Source organism: Lygodium microphyllum, chromosome 17, assembly GCF_053477565.2.
Source record: "Lygodium microphyllum isolate KBCC chromosome 17, Lygodium_microphyllum_v1.1.10, whole genome shotgun sequence".
Classification (NCBI taxonomy): Eukaryota; Viridiplantae; Streptophyta; class Polypodiopsida; order Schizaeales; family Lygodiaceae; genus Lygodium; species Lygodium microphyllum.
Window position 1 is genome coordinate 1,333,574 of NC_141151.1, and position 21,807 is coordinate 1,355,380.

A 21,807-nucleotide genomic window follows, 5' to 3' on the forward strand; every position below is an offset into this window, starting at 1 on the left:
GCCTCGTACACTTTGCCAATACATGGCTACATACCATCAACGAGTCTCAACAACTGTACAATAGGCACAACCATCGCATCAATGTTTTTTACATTATCCCAAAATTCATTGCTCTCTGCATTTTCTTTGCATGGCATGCCCACAAGAGTGACTACCAATGAAGAAGTACTAAACTCATCATTGACAAACAATTGTCTCACTACACCCATGCATTCTCTGAGGCGTCCCAACATCAAAAGTTATAGGCAAACCATGTGTCTGAATACTTTCAACAACATCTTTTTTGAACTTTTTGTAAACTCATAGCGAAGGTATTGGTGATTTAAAATAAAAGTAACCATTTGATTTGCATCATGTATCACAGGATGGACCCATGATAACTCACCAATATCCTTCAAAAGGTTATTCAAGCAATGCGCCATACAATAAGAAAATGTGATATGTTTATACACTCCTTGAACAATGGCACCTACTACCCTATTTGTGGGCTCACCATCAACCACAAAACCAACCACCAAATGTGGCCCAACAATCTCAATGGCAGAGATCCACTCTACTGCAAGCTGATCTGTGTACTTCCCAGTCCCTGAAGCATCATGGGATGACATAAAATACATCTCCCCTCGAGAATAAGCTACAATGCCATGGATAGACCTCTTCCTCATGTCACTCCACCCATCAGCAATAAGTGTGACACTATTTTTCTCCCAATCTCTCTTTATGTTTGCTGCAGCTTGCTCCACAACACGCTTTTCCTTATCGAGCAAGGTAGTGCGTAAAGTCTCAGAAAAGGGAGGCACATAGGTAGGTCCATACTCTCCAACCTTGTTGAACATGGCTCTAAAGTACTCCGACCTAGGGACATAAAATAATAAACACAATAATTATCATGACGACATGATTTTAGAATAAGTTATAAGTTTATATTATATAAGTTATAACCAAGTTATAAATTTAAAAATTATATTATTTAAGGAAAAAAAATGTAAATAGTAAAGATTCGAGCATATCAATTTGTCACGACTCAAAACCTAGCTATATGAAATGCAATATGCTCATGGTAGAAGAAACGAGCAACTGCTGAATCTGTCTCCTCTTTTCTGATTGGGTCCCAATTTCCCTTGAGAGTAGTCTGGCGTCTAATGGTCGAGGACGAAGGCACTAATGGTGAATATGGACTCAATCCAGCGACTCCATGTGGTGTGGATGCCACACTCGCTATTGTAGATAAAGCTCTAGGCCTATCAGCTGTTGCTGCTACCACTACCACAAGTGTAGCTGGATCGACTGCCACTCGTACACGCCTCGATGCAAATAGAGCCTCTTGTCCAACCACACGATCTAGAAGCTCCCTTCTCTTCTCCAGTGTGACATTGTGACAAAATTGCACTTCCAATCTTGGCTCATGCAATAAATGGGCCCTTACTTTATTTGCATCACTCATACGCCAATATGGACACAGCTTGCATGACCAAGGGCGTGATCCGTCTCCACTTGATGGGCATTCAATATTTACCTCATCCCACCACAACCATGTGTCGGTACGTCTGCCTCTCCCTCCGACCCGACGAGCCAGTCATGAAGAAGCCATGCTGGTTGCTCAATTACTCACTGCGGAACCCGGGTGCCTGATATAGGGAGGCTAGGAGCCCAAGCTGCAAGGAGCAAGAAGGAAGAGAAGATGATGATGATGATAATGAAGAAGACGAGGAGGAGGAGGAGAAGAAGAAAAAGGGTTGTGGGCCGGGTTGCAAGGCGGGCAGTAAGGTGGGCAGTAAGGCGGGCTCCAAGGTGAGCTACAGGGCGGGCAGTAAGGCACGCTGCAGGGGGGGTGCGAGTTGGTAGCTGGAGCAGGTGTTAAAGGAGCCGCGAGTCATGCGAGAGATACGCAAGGCGGCCTGGCGGGAGTTGCGCGGGAGGCAAGACAGCCCAAAAGCGGGGGACAGTGATTGTCTGTCTCCCAACAGTCCGTCCTCGACAGGCAACACATCCCCGAGACGGGAGGACAGCCATCCCCTTGTGACGCTTCTAAACAGAGACGTCCCCCGTTCCAGCTCCACGTCCTGCACAGGCATCGTGTCTCAGAACGGCATTCGAACGTCCCGAGACGGGCTTCCCTTGTTACTATGGAGTGATGTCTCTGCTTCTGTGTGCGTGAGAGAAGACCAAGTATTAATTGAAGGAACTACCGCTTTATGTGAGTCATAGACCGGTTTCACTGCATGATATGCTTCTAGTAATGATGATGTGTACAGAGAAGAGGAGATTCCCATTGTCGTCAGCTCTGTCTTGAGGCAACGCTAAATCCAAGCCCCATGGGAGTAATGTCCAATAAGGGCAATGGGAGGACAGCCGGCTAGGTCGCCATATCATAGCCTTGGTGCTCCATGTGGCATTAGCATATGGGCAGCCCACACGGAGGCATGCATGAAGCCTAGCATATAAGCCACATTGGCTTACAAAGGTGGCAAATAATTTTAGCCCCTTTGGGCACAACAAAACCAATTTTGAAAATATTGTTGCCCCAAAACTCAAAGGGCTACTAGTTTGCTTATCAACCTAAACCCCTAAGCTATCCTTTTTCTCTCTCTCACAAAAAAGGCATGCATTAAATGTAGTGTATCTCCAACCAAGTTATACTTCTACAACATATCAAACTTACTCTCTCAACTCTCATATACTCATACTCACATATAATAAAACATTTTCATCTATTCCATTATTCTCTCGACATACCGAATTCTCTCTCATTATTATGGCTTTTCTCACAACGTACATCCATTCAACGTACCAATCATGAGTGATCCTCAACACACGAAGGATCCTCAACCAACTTCTTCCCAACACACACACAGGTGCCATCCAAAGGATCTTCCACAATGTCAAATACAAACTCATCCCTTGCGGCCACTCTTCAAGCTCAATTGAAAGGCATGCACCAGCAATTGGCCAAGCTGCACATTTCCCACTTTCCATTTGTGCCTGCAACCATGAGGACATTGCCTCTTCAATTCCAACATAATCCCTTTATTAAAGTAGAGAAAAAGGATGTGATGAAATGAACATTGAATCGTGGTTGGCCAAATGTTCCCTGTGCTTGGAACGAGAAGTTAGACTCATTCCTCCAAGGGAAGTTCGACTATCAGCCAAGGTTCATTTTTGAAGGTTGCAAAGGCTTTCTGGCCCATTATTGCCTTGCTACAAAAAATTTTTGGATCCTTTCTATTGAAGTACAAAGGATAAAATTAGCTCTTCTTGCAGAAAGGCAAAATTTTTCCAACATTGCATTCGAAGGGTAGGTTTTCTAAAAAATTTTAATATATATTATTATAAATAAAATTATTTATCTTATTCTTTAGAGGAGTTCCAACTTCCAAGTCACTCTCAACACTTTCAGAGTCTTGTCACACACACGACCCATTGACAATAAGTCATGTCTAGTCTCTCAAGTCTCAAGTTGAAACTTGGGTACACCATATACCTTGTCCTCGAAATTTGAACTGGTAAGAAAGTTGAACACCCTCCCCTCATCCTTTCGAAAGCAACGTTCGTCTTGAAACTGCAAGGTACCACCATTGCCTAAGGCTCAAGCTCTCTTGGAAGTTGGGAGTCATCATCAACCACCACTGCAGGTACATTCCTCAAGTTGTGTCTCCTCTCCATTTTCTTTACGCATCCTCCTCGAGGCTCCTATAGCTTTCATGTGTCTCGCCTCACCCCTCTCAAGTTTCAGCTACGGATGTAATGTCTACCTCATTCGTATATGTAGAGCTAAGAATCAATGTCCACAACAGTCAATATTGAGCCTTAAGAATGCGTGTGAGGTAACAGTGCGACACTGCAACCTGTCACTTGTGGCATTGGCCAGTACTACCGGTCCAGTGGTCTCTAGGCTCCTACGCGGCCAAACATAAGACACATCACACTGCAAGATCTAGTGCTAGCGGCCACTGCTAGCGCCGCCCTAGAGCCACGTAGCATTGTCAATACTAGGGGCCACTATCAGCATTGCCCTAGCCCCATGTAGCACTGCTCAGTGCCAGCACCAACGGCCCCTACCAACCCAGGCTCCAATGCAATCAAATATGTCAATAACTTAGTGTTAACTCCTGAGCGGCTATACAGCCAGACACGTCAGTGGCAATCACCATCATCACGAATCCAGATTCGAAAGCAATGAAATCTGAAGGCTAAAGCACCAATGACCACCGTGAAACCAGCCTTCCTTCTTGAAAAGGGTGGTAATTCCCTAATTAAACACTTAATTACAGCAATCAGCAAATGAACATAACTTAAAATGCACAAATTACCTTAATAATCTTGGACATTGGACACCCTGTTGGAATGAGTACAAGCTAAGATTTACAATCTCCTTAGCTGTTCCAAAAGCCTCTTTGCTGTAGCAACAATCGACAATCAATTCGGACCAATTGCCCCTTGATTTTTCACCTAGGACTTGCACGAATGGAAACTCCAACTGGCCAGATGTTGCCACAAATTACAATGAACGGGCTAGCAAAATTACACAAATTTCAGGTGCTGAATTCAGTATACAATGCCTTCACCAATTGGCATGGGTCTCAAGGTGGCTATCAAACCCTGATTTCTGCAGAAATTCAGGATTTACAGCAGAGATCTCTCTGCTATCCACCAAATTTGGCTGAGAAACGCTGAGATCTCCTAGGAATGGGTTGGAGAAGGTGACAAAAAGCCAAGATGAGAGAGAAATCTGATTTTCTTCACAAGAAAACCCTAAATTCTGCTTGCTGCCTGCTCTTGCCTACATTTGATGCAATCACCTACTACCAGACACCTCCAAAATGCTGTCACCCGATTAGCAATGCTGTTGCCATCCCCTGGAAAGTGATTCCTTTGCTATCCCTTGCCTACTGAGGGCCCCTAGATGGTTGTCTTCTGCAGCAAATTGTTGTTCTCTGATCAGAAAATGGACAATAACCCATTTTATTATGTAGTTATGAGCTTTTAGAATGCATAGGACAATAACCCATTTGTTTGCTAGATCATTTCATTGATCCTTCACATAAAAATGTATGATTTTACATAGCCCAATTACTTGTAATGTAATGAGGTCAAGTAGGGTGGATAGTGGAGGCTCTTTTAGAGAAGAGAGCATTGATGCTTTGAGTGCCGCACTACCATGAATATTTCTCTCTCTTTCAATCAAAAGCAATAAAAAGTAGTGTAATTATTACTTATCAAAAGAGAATATGTAGTTGCATAGCATGAATGCAGATTCAATTTTTGTGTATTGCAGGAGGAGTAGATTTCTCATAGAGTCTACCATCCAAATTCAAATTAAGTCCTTTTCATCAAAACTTAAGAGTAGGTATGAGCTCAACATCCTACTATTTTAAATGCTCAAGTTTTGAACATTTTGCGTACTTATCCCTACCATTTAGAGTATCCAATGTAGCATACTTTGACTTTTTGCAACATATTATAGGTATGGGCCATCCTAAGAGAGATTTGAGTCGATTGACTCTTATCTCTAGCACTTGTGAAAAAGAAGCATGTGACTCGACGGGATTCCACTCTTGTAGGTAACTCCTCGAGTGCACCTCTATCCACATACGATACACCCAGTGCATCTATTCATGCAAATGTGAGTTTGGATCTTAACATGCCTATAGAAGATGCAAGTCAAACTATGGATTCTTTTGATGATGCTATAAGAAGCCCCTCGTGTAGTATGTTGCTCATGCAAATGCTACTCTAGATGAGGGTAGTGTACCTCAAAAGGTCAAAGGACAATGCTCTTACAAAGAGCATTGGAAAACATATCACCCACGGAGTTATGCATTGCATGATGCTAATGGTAAGGAAAGGATATTTTGTAGTTATTATATACAATTTCAGATGAGAAACACTTTTTCCACAGTTGGGAGTACAATACTTCAAAGGCTATCATTACAAACTCACGAGAAATCCAAAGTGCACAAGAAGGCCACATTTTTATGGGTTGAAAAAGAAAGGAAGTCTATGATGCCTATGAATTTGCATCTTGAGAAAATGGACTCTACTGCAATAGATAAAAAGGTTTCTCGTGTGTGAAAGTCCTTTTGAAAGTTTTGTATCTCATTGCCATTAGGGATAAGCCTTTGTGTGACTTTCAAAAGGATATAGAGCAACAGTTTTTTCCTGTTGGCGGCAATGTTCAGCCTGAGTTTTTGTGTTTCTACATCTCCTCCTGGCTGGGCGACTGCATCATCAGGCCGTTTTTGCTGTTTCAAGCAGTTTGTAGCTGATTTTTTGACTGTTTGCAGCAGATTTCTTCTTGTTTTGTCAGATTTTGGTGAATATTACATGTGAACTCTCTTCGCAATCTATGCTTGTGGTTTGGCTATGTTCCCTCTCCAAATCTCCAATAAGAAGACCACCTAAAGAAAGATGATGATAGAATGAGAGGAGGAGGAGCCACTAAATAAATAGACCCAAAATATTGCCAAATGTGGCAGATGGTCGGCCAGATATAAATGCCTAATAATCACTAAAATGACCACTATAAAATGCCTAAATTACCCAGTAATATTAGGCCTAGCCTAGACTCACAAATGAGCTCACTAGACTGCTAACACCCTCTCTCAAATCATGGGTAATCTGATACAATACAATTGGACAATGATAATCATATACAACAAAGAACCACTAGAGTAGAACCATGGATACCCAAGTAGTGGGTAATCAAGCCACCACCAAGGTGCCTCCGAGAGAACCTGAGGCCAATGTTAATTGTACTAGCTCCTGAAAAATAGAGAAGAGCAAAACAGATCTCAATGTCTGTCAACAATGTCTCGCAGTAGCATACAAGACCATCTTGTCAAAAATGCCTCTAAACATATGTGACCATGGATTCCCCGCCTTTGGCCAAGACCGCCAAAGTGTCCCCTCATGTGAGCTCAAGGCTAGGAGCCAAGCCCGCACTCTGTCAAAGAAAACAGCTCGTGAACCTAGATGTCAATCCCAACTCCAAGATTTGAACCTACCAGACTTCGACGATGCATTAGAAACATCGCTCCGGAACCTGTGCACTTGTATACCTCTATAGATGAGGCGCGGCTGCCCCATCTCACCACCCTCTCACACTCCCTCTCTGACACTGGAGAATTGAGGGATAACCGCATCACCTAGACTAGAAAGCAGCAATTAAGCCCTTCCTGCGTTCTGAAGCAATGGATCCCTTCTGCGCTACGTTCTCCTTGGTTAGAGGATTGGAGTCAAAGTCCAAGAAAAAGGATGACACATCGGAGGAGTCGGCATTCCACTTCTTTTTCTTCTTCCGTGAGGCTACTAGCTTCTTACAATCCTTCCGCAAGTGACCCTTCATACCATAGTGATAACACTAGGCCTTCAACTTCTTCTTCTTGTCACCCCTCTCTCTGAAGTTATAAAGGCTTCACTGGAACCGCCATAATGAGATGAGAGCCTTCCTTGTAAATGCAAAGATGTCTCATGTTCAAGCAGCATCGATGACATGTGTAAAGCTCACAGTTGTAGAGGATGTCGGCGCCCTCAAATCATTCACCACTCCATCAAACTCCGAGGGAAGCTTGTAGAGTACCGTGCCCACTAGATGTGCCTCTAGAAGGGCAAACTGTTGAGAAACCCTTCACCCGCAGTTTACGTTTCTACATTTTGAGTTTAGGGTTTGCAGCCCCAAAAAGGTGCGCCACCCTAGACTGACTGTGCCTATTTATAGGCCACTCTCTCATTTATCCTTACGGCTGATTCATTCAATCCATCACCTCTTCTCTCCAGCCTCTCCACTACCCTCACACCCCTTCAGAGGACATTGTGGTTCGTGGTTTGTGGCTATCTTCATCATCTTCCTTGTGCTACAGCACCCTTGCTCCCTTGTATCACATTCACTCCATGATTCAGAACTTCATCATTCCATTCATCAAAGTTTATTCTCTCTTCTCTTCTCTTCTCCATGTTTGCCGAGTTCAGTCCATGTTCCTCCCCGCAAACCCTATTATCTCGCTAGTACGTCATCTTCTAACATGGTATCAAAGTTGGATCTGCTCAAACAATGGCAAAGATCCTCCACTCCAATGACGGCAAAGACCAATGGTGGATTTTCCATCCACTTCTCTTCTTCTTCCGCTACATCATTGGGAGATATCCTTCTCTTCTTCTCCCACCCTCCCTCCCTTTTACAAGTTGGCACTCTGATGCTATGACTTCTCCACAAGCAAATGGACATACCACTAGGTGCTCCTATTGTGGCATCACCGGACACACCACCGCTGCTTGCTGTCTACAACCTTTGCTCCCTACCCCACTGAAGTATATGCGTCTTTCCCCCGGCACTCCTTGTGCCACATCTCCTTTCTGGGCCACAGAGATTATTCTGCATCGGCTATCAAAGTACTTTGCTCAAGGCAATAAGTCGCATCGATGTGCACTAAGTCCTTAGCACATGAAGGATCGATTGGCTCTACGATCTCCTTGAGATCATCGCAATGCCAACAACAGCCTTCTCCCACCTATTTTTAGGTACAATGGCTCCCATGGCCCATGGTTTGCAGTACGCTCCATCGTGAGACAATGATTGTTTGATACCGTCTCCTTGTCAGTCTACTCCTTCGAGAGACAGTGGCTACTGGACTCCTTCCTCTTCTTTGGCCCCACCCTTCACCCTCATCTACTCAGGTTCGAGAGGCCACCTTTGGGAGTTCTTCACCACCCCAAGTACCTTCTTCGGCATGCCCAACGGCACTTTCTTCAACATCACATGATACAGAGTCTGTGATCCATGAGTTTTTGGATTCCCTATCTATCTCAGAGGGGGATTCTCTTTTCGCTCTTCGAGAGGGCTCCTACTCCTACTTCTCCAACTTTAGAAGGGGCTTACCTCCAACCTTAAGAGGGGGCACCTACTCTACATGAAGTTCTTTACCCATCATCTATTTTCTTGGGGTGGCTGTCTTCGAGCAGTCATCTCTTCTACTCATACCCAGGATCACGAGGATCTACCTAGCTCGAGGCCTTGATGGTTCAGCCATGACTTGGTGATGAGGCCTTTGCATTCCTTCCCACATGGATGCACGGAGCTAGTGGCTTCTCTCCCGAGGTTGAGTTTCGGGTTCTCCAGTTCACTCTGTCTACTGTTCTTTACTGTAGGTTACCTTTCAAGTGGAAATCTTGGATCTTAAGGATATTCTACATCTTCTTCCTCCTATGCATTGCATGATTATCATCATCTTTATACTAGGGTGCTTGGGCAAGTGAACAATTTCCCCATGAGGGACACTGTCCCAATGCCACCCACTGCATGAGCATTTTTCAACATGTAGTCTTGCATCTCTTCGCTCCTCTTTCTCCATCCCTTTTTGAGCCTGAGAGGGGGTGTTGAGAAAACCATTTCTTCAATTCATCTCCTTCAGTTAGGTTTTCGCACTGACAGCCCCAAAAAGGGTTGGCACCATTATTCTGGGCACTTTATCAGTGGGTGCCCATATCATTGGTGCACCACTCTAGACTGTGCATACCTATTTATAGACCATCTCTTCACACATTCACACACTCACTGTTCATTCTTCAACTCTCTCCTTCTGTCATTAGCCACCCCTCCACTCTCTCTCTCTAGCCTCTCCACTACCCCCACACCCCTTACAAAGGATATCGTGGTTCGTGGTTGATGGCTTCTTCCTCATCATCTGCTGGCATCATCTACACATCCTAGCGATAGCTCACACACCCTAGCGACCATCCCTATCTGTTGGCGTCAGTTTTTCTCCATCATCTGGGCACTCCTTGCTTGTGTTTCAGCTTCTGGAGGCCTTCTCCAAGCCACGTGTCACTTCTCCACAGAAGGCAAATTCCCCAACAGGCCCTACATCTTGCGTTTTGGGCCACCAGCCATCTGCCATCATCGTCCCCACGCTCGGCACATTGCGTTTGATCTTCTTGGTGGCTTCTGCTCACACTCGAGACCTCCTCCACAACTGGCGTCATCATTTGAGGCTGCAGGAGTCTGCGTTTGGCATCCTGGTTCCCCACTTCCATCATCTGACATCTGCGTTTTGCATCCCAGACTCTCCTCCTGGCATTAGAGGACTGCGTTCTGCTCACTCGACATCTGGTGATCACTCTCCTCCACTCAAATGGCATGAGAGAACTGCACTTAGCTTCCTCGACAGCTATCCTTCACCTTTAGCATCCATCTTTGATATCCCTACTACCAAAGAACTACGTTTCGCTCCCTTCACTATGCAAATTCCCTACACGTACTGCCGCCTGATTCAAACACGACAATGCAATTATCTTCTGAGCTTCAGCTCCACTGTATCAGCTTTTCTCATTATAGCATGATTCAGTGTATCATCATCGTGTTCTTCTGAGTTTCTTTTCTTTCTCAATGTTTGCCGTACACACTCTGTGTTTCACCCCGCAAACCCTACTGTCTCTCTGGTACGTCGCTTTGAGAAACCCTTCACCCGCACTTTATGTTTTGCGTTTCTGTATTTTGTGTTTAGGGTTTGCAGCCCCAAAAAGGGGCGCCACCCTAGACTGACTGTGTTTATTTATAGGCCACTCTCTCATTCATTCCTTATGGCTGATTCATTTAATCCGTCACCTCCTCTCCAACCTCTCCACTACCCTCACACCCCTTCAGGAGGACACTGCGGTTCGTGATTCATGGTTGTCTTCATCATCTTCATTGTGCTACAGCACCCTTGTTCCCTTGTATCACATTCACTCCATGATTCAGAACATCATTCCATTCATCAAAGTTTCTTCTCTCTTCTCTTCTCTTCTCCATGTTTGTCGAGTTCACTTCATGTTCCTCCCCGCAAACCCTACTGTCTTGTCGGTACGTCATCTTCTGACACAAACTGCATGTGTCGAAGCTAGTCCTGTACCTATGTAACACAGAGCAAAAATAACTGAATGGTATCCTTGGACTCAAACTTCATCTGCTGAAGCTGTCCATAAGGGGTCATAGCATGCATAGGGGAAGATGCCTCATTCAACATCTGAAGCTTCGACCATATTTCTAGTGATGTCCTACAAGAGATAACCACCACTAGAACTTCTTTGGAAATACACTGAACTAGTATAAAATACGCACGTACATCGTACGAATCCCATGTCAGCACAGCTTTCTCATGGTTGTCCTCATCAAAATCTTCAAGAAGAGAAAAAGGACGCAAAGGCCGAGGAATAGCTTCGTATACCATGTATCGAATCTACTTCTCCACAAACCAAGCTTTCATCAGAGCACTCCATGCAAGATAGTCAAGTCCATGTAACTTATCATTTGTAGAAGTGCATGGAGGAGCCATCTGGAGAGGAAAAGAAGAGAAGATAGAGGATAGAGGATATTGGGAGAGGAAATACAGCCAAACCAACAGCAAAGACTTCACAAAATGAGAGTTCACATGCAGTGTAACCAAAAATCTGATCAAAAACAAAAGCCAACTGCTGCAAAATGAAGAAAAAAAAAGTCAAAAACTACAAAAATAGCCTATACAAACAATCACCCAGCCATGGTTAGGGGCAAAAAACCAAAAACGCAGGCTGGTGGAGCATTTAATGCAGCAAACTGACGATTGCAGGCTGAAAACGTAAGTTGTTGGCCTGAAAAACACAAGCTTGATCAAAAGGGGAAAGAAAGACCTATAATCAGCAAAAAAATCACAGCATGAACCTAGATCCTGCAATCGGATACCATGTCAAAAGTAGTGCAGCAATGGAAGCATAGACAAGTGCTAAAATAAACTGTTGAACACAAGACAGAAGAACAAAAGGACAAAGAACACTGCAAAAAAAGAGAACTCAGAGATGTGCTCAAGAAATGGAATCCATATACCAAACACGAGAATGATGCATACAACTGTGAGTCACAGGTTACGTAGGGACTGGCATTGGCTTCTCTCTCCAACAAGAAGACAACCCGAAGAATGATGATGACTGAATGAGAGGAGGAGGAGCCACTAAATAAATAGGCCCAAAGTATGCCAAATATGGTCGTAGGGTTTAGCATATTTATTGTGGATGGGCACTGGCTAGTTCTTGGCAGGGTCAAAAGAATAATTTATTAATTTTCAGAAATTAAATTCTGAAAATTAATAAATTAAAGCTGGAAATAACTTCTAGAAAGGCGCAAAGTGGCAAAACTAGATACCACTTATCGAAACTTCCCATGCAAATTGAAGGAGGGCTGTTTGGGGATTAGTTGAGTGTCATTCCAACATTTGGAGGCTGAGGTAGGAAGAAGGAACTGCTAGATGAGCTCGAAGAGAGGTGATAATTGATCGTGTAGCGCGATAGGACAGGGGCAACAGGTTTCTTTCTTTGCCTTAGTGAGAGGCGATGGTAGAAGAGGAGAGCTTCGCAGCTGCATTGGGTTTTTACGTCCCTTTTGAAACTGTTGGTTTTTGGCGTCATCACAATTGCCATAAGAGCAATTGATCGAAAGATACTCTTTTCACCCAATTTTTTCTCGTTCATCAATTAGCCCTCAACAATTCTCAACCAATTCTAGCTTGGGATGAAGAGCAATTCTAGAAATTGTTGTTGAAACCCTAATTTGCAGTAGAAATTAGGGTTTCCATAGCCACCTTAGGATCCTTGCCTGATTATTGAAGACCCAACAGCGTGTTGCAGCTCAAGGCAAAGAGATTTTCAGTTGAACCAAGGGGTAGCTCATTCACCAATTATTGTGGCCCGTATGCAAGAGATTAAAGACCCAATTTGAGCCTAGATTGTTGTACAATAAGGGGGCAATTTGTGCCCAAGCAGTGTTGGTCATTTTATAATTGCCAATGTGAAACCAACCTTCCTTCCTAGGTAGGGTGGTAATGACTTGCTTAGGCACTAATTACAACAAGCAGAAAATTCACATAAAGTGAAAATGCAAATGCTACCACCACCTAGGATAGTACACTAAGATCTAGCTTGATCTACTTCAATCTTCAATACATCTTTTTATCCATAGCAACTGTCAAGCCTCCAAACCAATTTGATGCTGCCTTGCTGTCAATGGTTGGTTTACTGCAGCCCACCATCAACAATAGCTCGACATGCAATTGCTTGCCTTTGTGGACCCATCTATTCTCACTTGCCTATAAACAACCTACATGGGCTGCCACTTGCCTCCGATGGCCTCCTAATCAGTTGGGGGCAGCTCTTTGACAACCTACAATGTTCGGGCCGATCACCAATGGCTAGAAAATTACAGTAACAACTCTCTCTTCCTCTTCGAACCTCCATAATGTTGGAATGAGGCTCCAATAACCTTTAATAGCCTTTCCCTCACTTGCATGGGCAAATTTTGCCAAGTGGTAGCCTTTTAAATCTATTTCTTAGCTTGATTAATCAATGATTACTTTTTGGTTAGAAAATTGACTATACCAATCAACAATTGAAAGGGTTAGGCCAATTTGTCATCCAAGAAATCTTGAGCATTTATTAGTCCTTGAATTGGTATTGATTAATTAATTAATGCCTAGTTGCTAATGTCACCATTGACACTAATGGCTAAGAAAATCTTCTAGGACAAAATCTAACACCAGATACAACCTAGTATGTGTCAAGGATAACTTATTACAACTTTTGCTTTCGACACCCCCACTAATTTCTCAGGGCCCTTGGCTCATCATTGTGAAATAACTAACTTGCAAATCACATGTGCACCTCAATTAAATGCTAAGCAAAGCATCAAAATTTCACATCCTTGTGACACAATGTATTTAGGGGCTAAATTGTTAGTAGTCTAGTCAGCTCATGTGTGAGTTTGGGCAATACCTGATATTACTGGGTAATTTAGGCATTTTATAGTGGTCATTTTGGTGATCCTTTTGGCATTTATTGCTGGCCGATTTAATGTCCCAACACTAAATGGCGTTGGACATAACATTAATTTATTAATTAATACCAAGTCCCTCTAATGTCACCACTAGACATTTAATGGCCCAAGTAACAGCCTAAACCCAAACCCACAAGTACCTATCCATTCCTATAGCTTCGATTGGCGGTTATAGCACTCGAGATTCATCTCTGGTGGACGTATTTAGTTTCTTCAAGGTGTTTTTGTCTTTCAATTTGAGTTATTATATTCTAGTTGTGTCCATATATTCTATGTCTTTTGCAAACCCTAGTATATCTCACATAGTACCAAAGTTGGTACTCTTCTAAAGTGTATCCTACAACTTTCCTGGAAGCTTGGTTTGTGGGAGATACACGACCAACATATAACCAATTCACAATGGCTAAGACACCTTTCTCTTGGGAAGTTATGGTGTCCTTTCAACCTTGTCTATCACTGGAGGCCTTGAAGAGATACTATGGCCTCAACGAGAAAGACAATCATCGTCATCTTCACCTTCTTTATTGGATATAGCATAGATGATGGACGAGGAGTTCAAGAGAAGTCATACGTATCCAATACCCTAGCTATACTCTTCCATCTTTAAACCATCCTCCAAAAGGAGATGAGTATCAATTGAAGTTTAATGGTGAGGATAGTCACTTCTCCATTCGAGGAGGATATACTAACATTCGAGATGACCAACAACCTCTGGTCTTCATCATGGCCACGCTTGGTGTCAAGTTCATATAATCCCTTTAATTTATATGAAACAAAAAACTTCTTTGTTGTCACATATGGGAGCTCACTTTCTTAAAGAAAAATCTAATGCTTTCACTTGCTTCGTTGCTTGGGTGTCATTAATAACAAATAAGATGGTGTTCGCATAGGGATAACAAGGGCTAACAACAATGGTGATTCGTCTGCTCTACAAGTTCTCCGAGTTCTTACAAAACCCTAGCATTCAGCACATTACAATAGTGTCAACAGATGCTTTGGCACATTGCAGTGCAATCAAGGACGATTACAAGGTTTCAAAAGGGTGGTCTATCACGAGGACATAAAAGTTTATTGCTTTGCTTAGCATTCGATTAAAAGTTACTAATCTGACTTGCACATGTGAGGTGCAAGTTAATTATTCACATTGTGGAACCCAAGACCCTGAGATAGCAATAGGTGCCAAAGGCAAAAGTTGTAATAAGTTATATATAACAAGTATCATGTGGTACCCGATGTCACATTTGGACCTAGACCAATTTATTGGCCACTAATGTCAATGGTGACATCAGAGACCATGCATTAATTAATTAATTATTGTCAAATTAAGGATCAATAACTACTCAAGGATACTTGGAAGATAAATTAGCCTAGGCAATTTGATTATTAGCGGTGAAATTAATTTTTTGGACACTCGAATAATTATTAGATTATTTTTTAAAATTTAACCTTTTAAAAATAATTTAATAATCTGAATAATATTGAAAAGTGAGATTCGAAGGCTACCACTTGGCAAAACTTACCCATGCAAATATGAAAAACGTTTTTGGGAACTAGTGGAAGTCTAGTCCAACCATTGTGAGAGAGGAGAAGGCTCTTAGAGAGCAAGGAGATACTCATGATGTGATTTGCAACGACCAAGGACCATTCCTATAGCAGGTGACAATAGTTTGGAGCCCTCTTGGAGCAAGTGATAGTAACCCAAGATCCTTCTAGTGCATGTGACAACATACAAGAGGGAGCAACAACCTTTTTGGTAGTCCTAAGCTATAGGTGACAACTTGAATGGTTGTTTGAGTAAGGCAACAACAATTTTTCAATCTTTCTCGTATGATGAAACTAAGAAATTTCTCTCTCTACAACATTCTCTCTCATCCCCCAACCATCTCTCAAGTTATCTCAATAGAATCCAATTGTTTGAGTCATTAGAGATGGAGATATAGAAATCTCTATTGTAAACCCTAATTTACAACAAAAATTAGGATTTAACAACCACCTCAAGATACATGCTTAAAATTGAGAGCCTAGGACTTGAAATCTAGTACTGAAATTGAGGAATTTTCGGAGCATTCAAAAGGCCAACCAAGCAATATCAAATTTGGGACTAAATTGTTTTTCAAGTAGCAAAGTGAAGGCAATCCCCACGCTTATTGGTTTCCAGGCTTGCTTGTCAATTTTGATAGCAAGAGGCACTTGGATTAGCGGAGAAGATCAAAGGATCTTAGTTGTACTCCTTCCATTTGCAATATAAGAAAAAGAAATACGATAAGGGGACAAATTTGGGGGCCAACAAGTATCCATTGTCCAAGATTAAAGTGGTAAAGTGTGCATTTCAATTTATGTCAATTAATTACTTGATATAATTAGTGTTAAATCAGGTTAGTATCACCCTATCCAAGAAGGAAGGTTGGTTTCACCTCCACCTACTCCCCTTCTGAAAATGGAGTGGTTGATTGTAGGAGCTAAATAGTGATGAATATGGCATACTCCATGCTATTTGGGGCTGAGCTTCCTAAGATAAATATTAATCTAAAATTTACATGCATTAATGCTTAATTTATTCTCTTTAAAATAGCCCCAAAAAGCAATTAAAAACAATTATCAAAAATAAAAGGCTTTGTTTTTTTACAATAGGACAAATGCCCAAAAATCCTCTATAAAAGAGCGTATTGTGGGCATTCCACTTCCATCCTTGATCATTCCTACCAGCCAGCCTTCATCCTCTTGCTGCCCACACCCATCTAAACAATAGGGCAAAGGCCCAAAAAATCCTCTGAAAAAGAGCGTATTGTGCACATTCCACTTGCATTCATGATCGTTCCTACCAGCCAGCCTTCATCCCCTTGCTGCCCACACCCATCTAGAGCTCATTGCTAGCTTGAAGAAGGTCTACACTACTGTCAACCAGCTGTAGCCTGCTCTGTCAGACATTCTAGAGGTCCCCCGTGCTGTCACCCAGCCTCGGCCTGCTCCACCAGCCATTCTAATGGTCCAGCCCTGCCTTCTACCATCTGTGCCAGCCCTTCTGGAGGTTCGTCAGCTGCTTCCCCTTCTTGGAATGTTGTGGACTGTGTTTCGTTGCTGCTGCCATAGCTTGCATCTTACTATTGTTCATCGCCAGCCTTCTGTCGTCATCATTCCTCCATCTCAGATTGTTTGAGGAGCGCCATCTCAGCCACCATACCTGCATTTCAGCTGCCCAGAACCTCCTACAACATCTTGCTGCGCAAAGGACTGCCTTTCACTCCCTCAACTACTGCCCACAACATTGTCATTACCAATGGACTAATATTGCTATGTTTCAGGATCTGTCACAAGTACGACATGGTTCATCAACTCTCCAACAAGACTCTCAGCTCACCTCATCCCCACTCCTAAAGACATGAAGGTATGAGGCCCCATGTTGTATCATACATCTTCATATTCATCCATTCTCATTGAGCATTCTGCAAACTGTGTTCCTCATGTTTTCAAACATTTTGTGTTTCTCTTTGTTTGCCCTAGCACTTCTTTACATCCTATCTCTACACAATTTGAGAGCGAGAATGTTGTCTATGCTGTCAACCTTCAAAGTCTACTCTACATTATTCACTAAAAGAATGTATAGTTCTCTAGAAAAATCAAAACTAAAAGATGCTACTCTCCTGGTCCCATGGGTCCGCGCACGGAAACCTGCACAAGCAACATGGTTTGCAGGCATGCAGCACCGCGTTGTGTCTTGAACACGTAGCAGAAGCCAACTCACAAGCCATGTCAAGTCAACACCATCAATCACAGCATGACCCCATCACGTCGCGTCACGAGCTGTTATGCCCTTGATATCCCTTCCACGTCACGGCTCACTCACAACATGCGTAACGTGTTTGTCTAACTCGCACAGGGGTAACTTGGCACTTGGAGTCACCAGATCGTGCCACGAAAGAGTTCCGAGCTCACAAGGATTCACAATCAACCATCTTGAACCACGTCACACCGGGGGCATCACGGGTCGAATCCCACCTATCTCGTTGGGGGGGTGGGGGGGCGTAGGGGCTTTGTAGCTATACCATGGCATTGCTACCAGAAACACCTAAATAGGGAGTAGTAATGACTCTAAGCCCTGCTTGGTTTCTACTCTACGTGTGATTCCCTATACCCAGTGGTGAACCCTCTTATGTGCGGCATCACGAGGGTGTAGTCCTAGGATATGCCTACTTTGTACCGTTTCTTTGATTGAATAATACAAGAGTATACCTTGCTCTCACATATCACGTTACCTTTCTGTGCCGTGTTGAGTGAGTGAACAAGTACACGTGCATTACAGGAAAGGGGAGGGGGGGATGTGTATATGTGATTGTAAGAAGTCCACAAAGGAGCAAGGCAAGCATATGAAGAATAAATCGCAGTGAAGCACAAGAACCTCCACACGGCAAGTACCAAGGCTATTATTCATACTACCCTCCTTAAGGTGCAACATCTAGGTGTCTTCTCACAGCCCTCTTTGCTGAGGTGTGTGAAAGCAAGGGGAGGCATCCCTGCCCTACTAGATGGGAACAACTCTTAATCTCTAGATGGACGTTCTGGAGATCTTATTTGGAATTGATCTTTGAATTGGACCAACAACAATAAAGTAGTCCAAATCTGATGTTTGCTTTTCAGCACCTCCATAGAATCAGTGTTTCTATTCATTCTGTACATCTCCCAATTGAGACATTGGTGAAGTCTGCATATCCATTGAGAACACTAAAAACTAGGGACATCAGAGTAACATTGTAGTCAAGTGAGTTTGAGCATTTATGAAAATGAAAGCTCTTCAAGTCAGTTCACTTCTTAGAATGTAATCATCAGCCTGAATCACATCCCCAATAAATAAGCAGCTATCAATAGTGATTTGCCAATCACCCGTTTCATCAAGGACTCGTTACTAGCAATATTGCTGCCCGACTTTCCTGTATAAGCACAACCATCTCCTGTTTTAGACAAATAATCTATCCTATTCTTACTCTTTATGAGTGTTTCTCCTAGTTTGACAAAAAATGCATTTTCAAAGGTCATGAAGGACAAATTTTTATATTGATGGCAAAAAGGCATCCCATCACACACCATCAAGACAACCCAATCATACAATTTAACCTTTCTATTGCTTGGTGCTTCTAGAAGAGCAAGCATTAACTAAGAACAATTGCATAGCTTGTAAAAGCGATCACCATACCTACCTAGTTCATCGAGTTCAACTATGAGAGGTTGGACTCCCAGCTCACTAAACAGTCCCTTCACTCGGGAACAATATCTGCAAACATAAGAACATCTACTTAGGTCTTGCATGTACACATTAGGTTGTGTATCTACACGCTCAATGCATCAGATGCACAATGTATCAGCAAACGTTCTATTACCACATGTATCATATTTGAGACATCCACACACATACAAATTGCTCTCTCTCTCTCTCTCTCTCTCTCTCTCTCAGGTTCCTTGATCTTTAGAGTGGATGAGATAGTATCACACGCAGTTCATGCAAGCAGAGCTAGCTGCTGCACCATCACGGTTGAGCCCCTCTTCATGTGGTCGCCTACAAGGGAGCCAACTCTAGATAGGTACCCCACTACACTCCCTATAGTAGATTGCTGAAAGAGGAGATGCAAGATGTTTGTAATGTGGCTCAGCCATGTTGCACTAAACCGAGTCATCAGGCTAGGCATCACCAAGGGAGACTTTGAGATGACATGGATCTCATCAGCAGCACCACTTGGCACCTTTGACAAGATCCACCTTCTCCAGCTTTCTGAAGTCATCAAGTTGGATGCGTGGATATAAGATTAGATGCATCATAGGCCATACATCAAGACCTCCTGAACACTGACTCCAAACTGGGACAGGCAAATACTCTGAAGATGTGCAGAAGGACAAGACTAGCACTCTAGCTCACTCAAATTTGCAAGCGCTGAGGTTCACTCATTCGGCTACATGCAAAGGCTCATCAATACCCATAGACATATAAAGGCTCACCCACCAACATCGGCTCCACCAGTAGATGACAAAGATGACTATCTGAGGTGACTATAAACAGAGCTATAGAGCAATCCAGAGCTAAGAGGCTGTGTCCCCCGACCAAGCAGCATCCATGAGTCTCTCACCATCACCCACACACAGCCGGAATGCACGCTCAAAAGAGGCCACGATTTGGAGAGCCTCCTTTGTCAGAACCATCATGGCCTGTATCAATATCCCCACCCATTCTAAGCTCCTTGGCTATAAGTACGGGCAGTGCTGATAGGCAACCATTGCCATTGTTGATAATAGCAACTGCCAAGTTCTACCTGTGTGTTACAAATCCATATTATCGTGATCAGACAGAGAAAATATTTTTTGTGCTTTTTGAAGGAAGCGATAATACATTTTGAGGAGATTCACTTCATTAGACTCTATCGTAGGGGAGCTGAGCTGCCAAAATGTATGAAAGATATTGTAGATGATAGGAGAGCCCAGATATCTTGTATCTATTGATGCCATTATCCTTGATTTTACTTTCTCTGCTTATCCATGAAGTGGCATAACATAGACCCGCTGTACTCATCATTTCGGTGTAACAGGTCCGTTTCGCCTCAAGTAGACGTTAATATGACCCCCCCCCCCCCCTCTCTCTCTCTGCACTTACGGGCACCAAGTCTTGGAGTAGACGACGACAGGATTCTGCGCGTTCTTATTCCTGACGAGATCCTCAATTTGGCCGGCAGAGGAGGAGCCGCTGGACGTGCAGCGAACCGGAGAAGAAAGGAAAGGGGAATGCTGCGACCTGAAGGTACCGCGAAGGGAGAGGGCGAACGAGGAGAAGCGAGCATGGCAGAGCTGCAGAGGCAGGGAGCGAGGCAACAGGGAGGCAGCAGCAGACGACGACGAGCAGAATAACGGGGCAGGGGTCCCGAGCAACGGGGTGGCCATAGCCATGTCTTTACGAAGAAATTAGAATGGAGTATGGCGATCGGGAGCCCTTCTTGTGTCGAAACCGTATGGAGTACGACATGTAGCCTCGACCCTCGATTTGTACTTCCAAGGGGGATGGGCTAATTTAGTGGCATTGCCCCAGGAACAGCCGGGCACGTGAGAAGCTCCCTCGCGCTTCTAATGGTAATCTTGCTCCATGGGAGAGACTCTGAATCACATACATACAAATGTATTTGACTTTGTTAGCATTGCCATTTAGAGCATATGTTTATACAATGGTGTAGTGATAAGGTGATGCAAGTCTTAGAAATATTACCTACCGTTAACTCTCTCTCTCTCTCTCTCTCTCTCTCTCTCTCTCTCTCTATATATATATATATAGGGCAATACTCTTACACGATAATGCACCCTTGTTATAATTGAACTAGGGTTATGGGCACACATGATTGGATAAATTTTTGTGATTGTTTGAAGTCTGCTAGAGTCTGATGTTGAGAAGGCAAATTGGTTGCCAAGCCCTATCAAACCTTGCCTAATTCTTCTCTGACGGAACATGACAATGACATTAGTCGGGTTCTAAAAGGTGTTTTGGTTAGGAATCTAATAAAAGGAAGAAGGTGGGACTTGTTGCCACATCAATCTTTTTCTGCTGCAGGAACCTGCCTTAGGAGATGGCATGTCCCCAATGTATTTTTTGCAAGGTCTCAAACCGTGGTTGCTTCTTTGTCTTTGTTTGCCATAGATTGACATATAGCTTAACGATGTAATCAAACATTTACTGCACCTTTAAAAACTCACATTAGTACTTCTAATATTCATAATCTGTCTTTTAGAAGGATAGTACAAGGAAATCTTCTTCAATGGTCATTTTATCCAAAGGTTAGTATTTGCTTTAGACAATCAATACCTCTTTGAAGGTTGTTGTGCATTTTCATGTGCATAACTCACACAATAGTTATGGGTGCATTAGATACAACATGAAGTAATACAAGTGCCTCAAAATAATACATCGAAGCTCCAAATGATACTAATCCCTCCAAAAAATAATTTTG

At 43.1% G+C, this 21,807-nt stretch overlaps 1 protein-coding gene across 3 annotated transcripts in view; it reads right to left on the reverse strand.

Annotated features, from left to right (window-relative positions):
* LOC148021493 (glutaredoxin-like) overlaps positions 1–20,931 on the reverse strand; it is a 72,138-nt gene extending 51,207 nt beyond the window's left edge. For 2 of the 3 annotated variants that reach the window (XM_087696903.1, XM_087696902.1), the window contains exons 1-2: positions 20,469–20,931; positions 19,027–19,100 (exon numbers count right to left, since the gene is read on the reverse strand). In XM_087696903.1, the coding sequence (XP_087553029.1) occupies positions 19,027–19,100; positions 20,469–20,758 (364 nt within the window). In that variant the 5' untranslated portion in view covers positions 20,759–20,931. The remainder of the gene's footprint in view (positions 1–19,026; positions 19,101–20,468) is intronic. The other variant, XM_087696901.1, reaches the window with a different exon arrangement.
* Between the last annotated feature and the right edge of the window lie 876 nt (positions 20,932–21,807).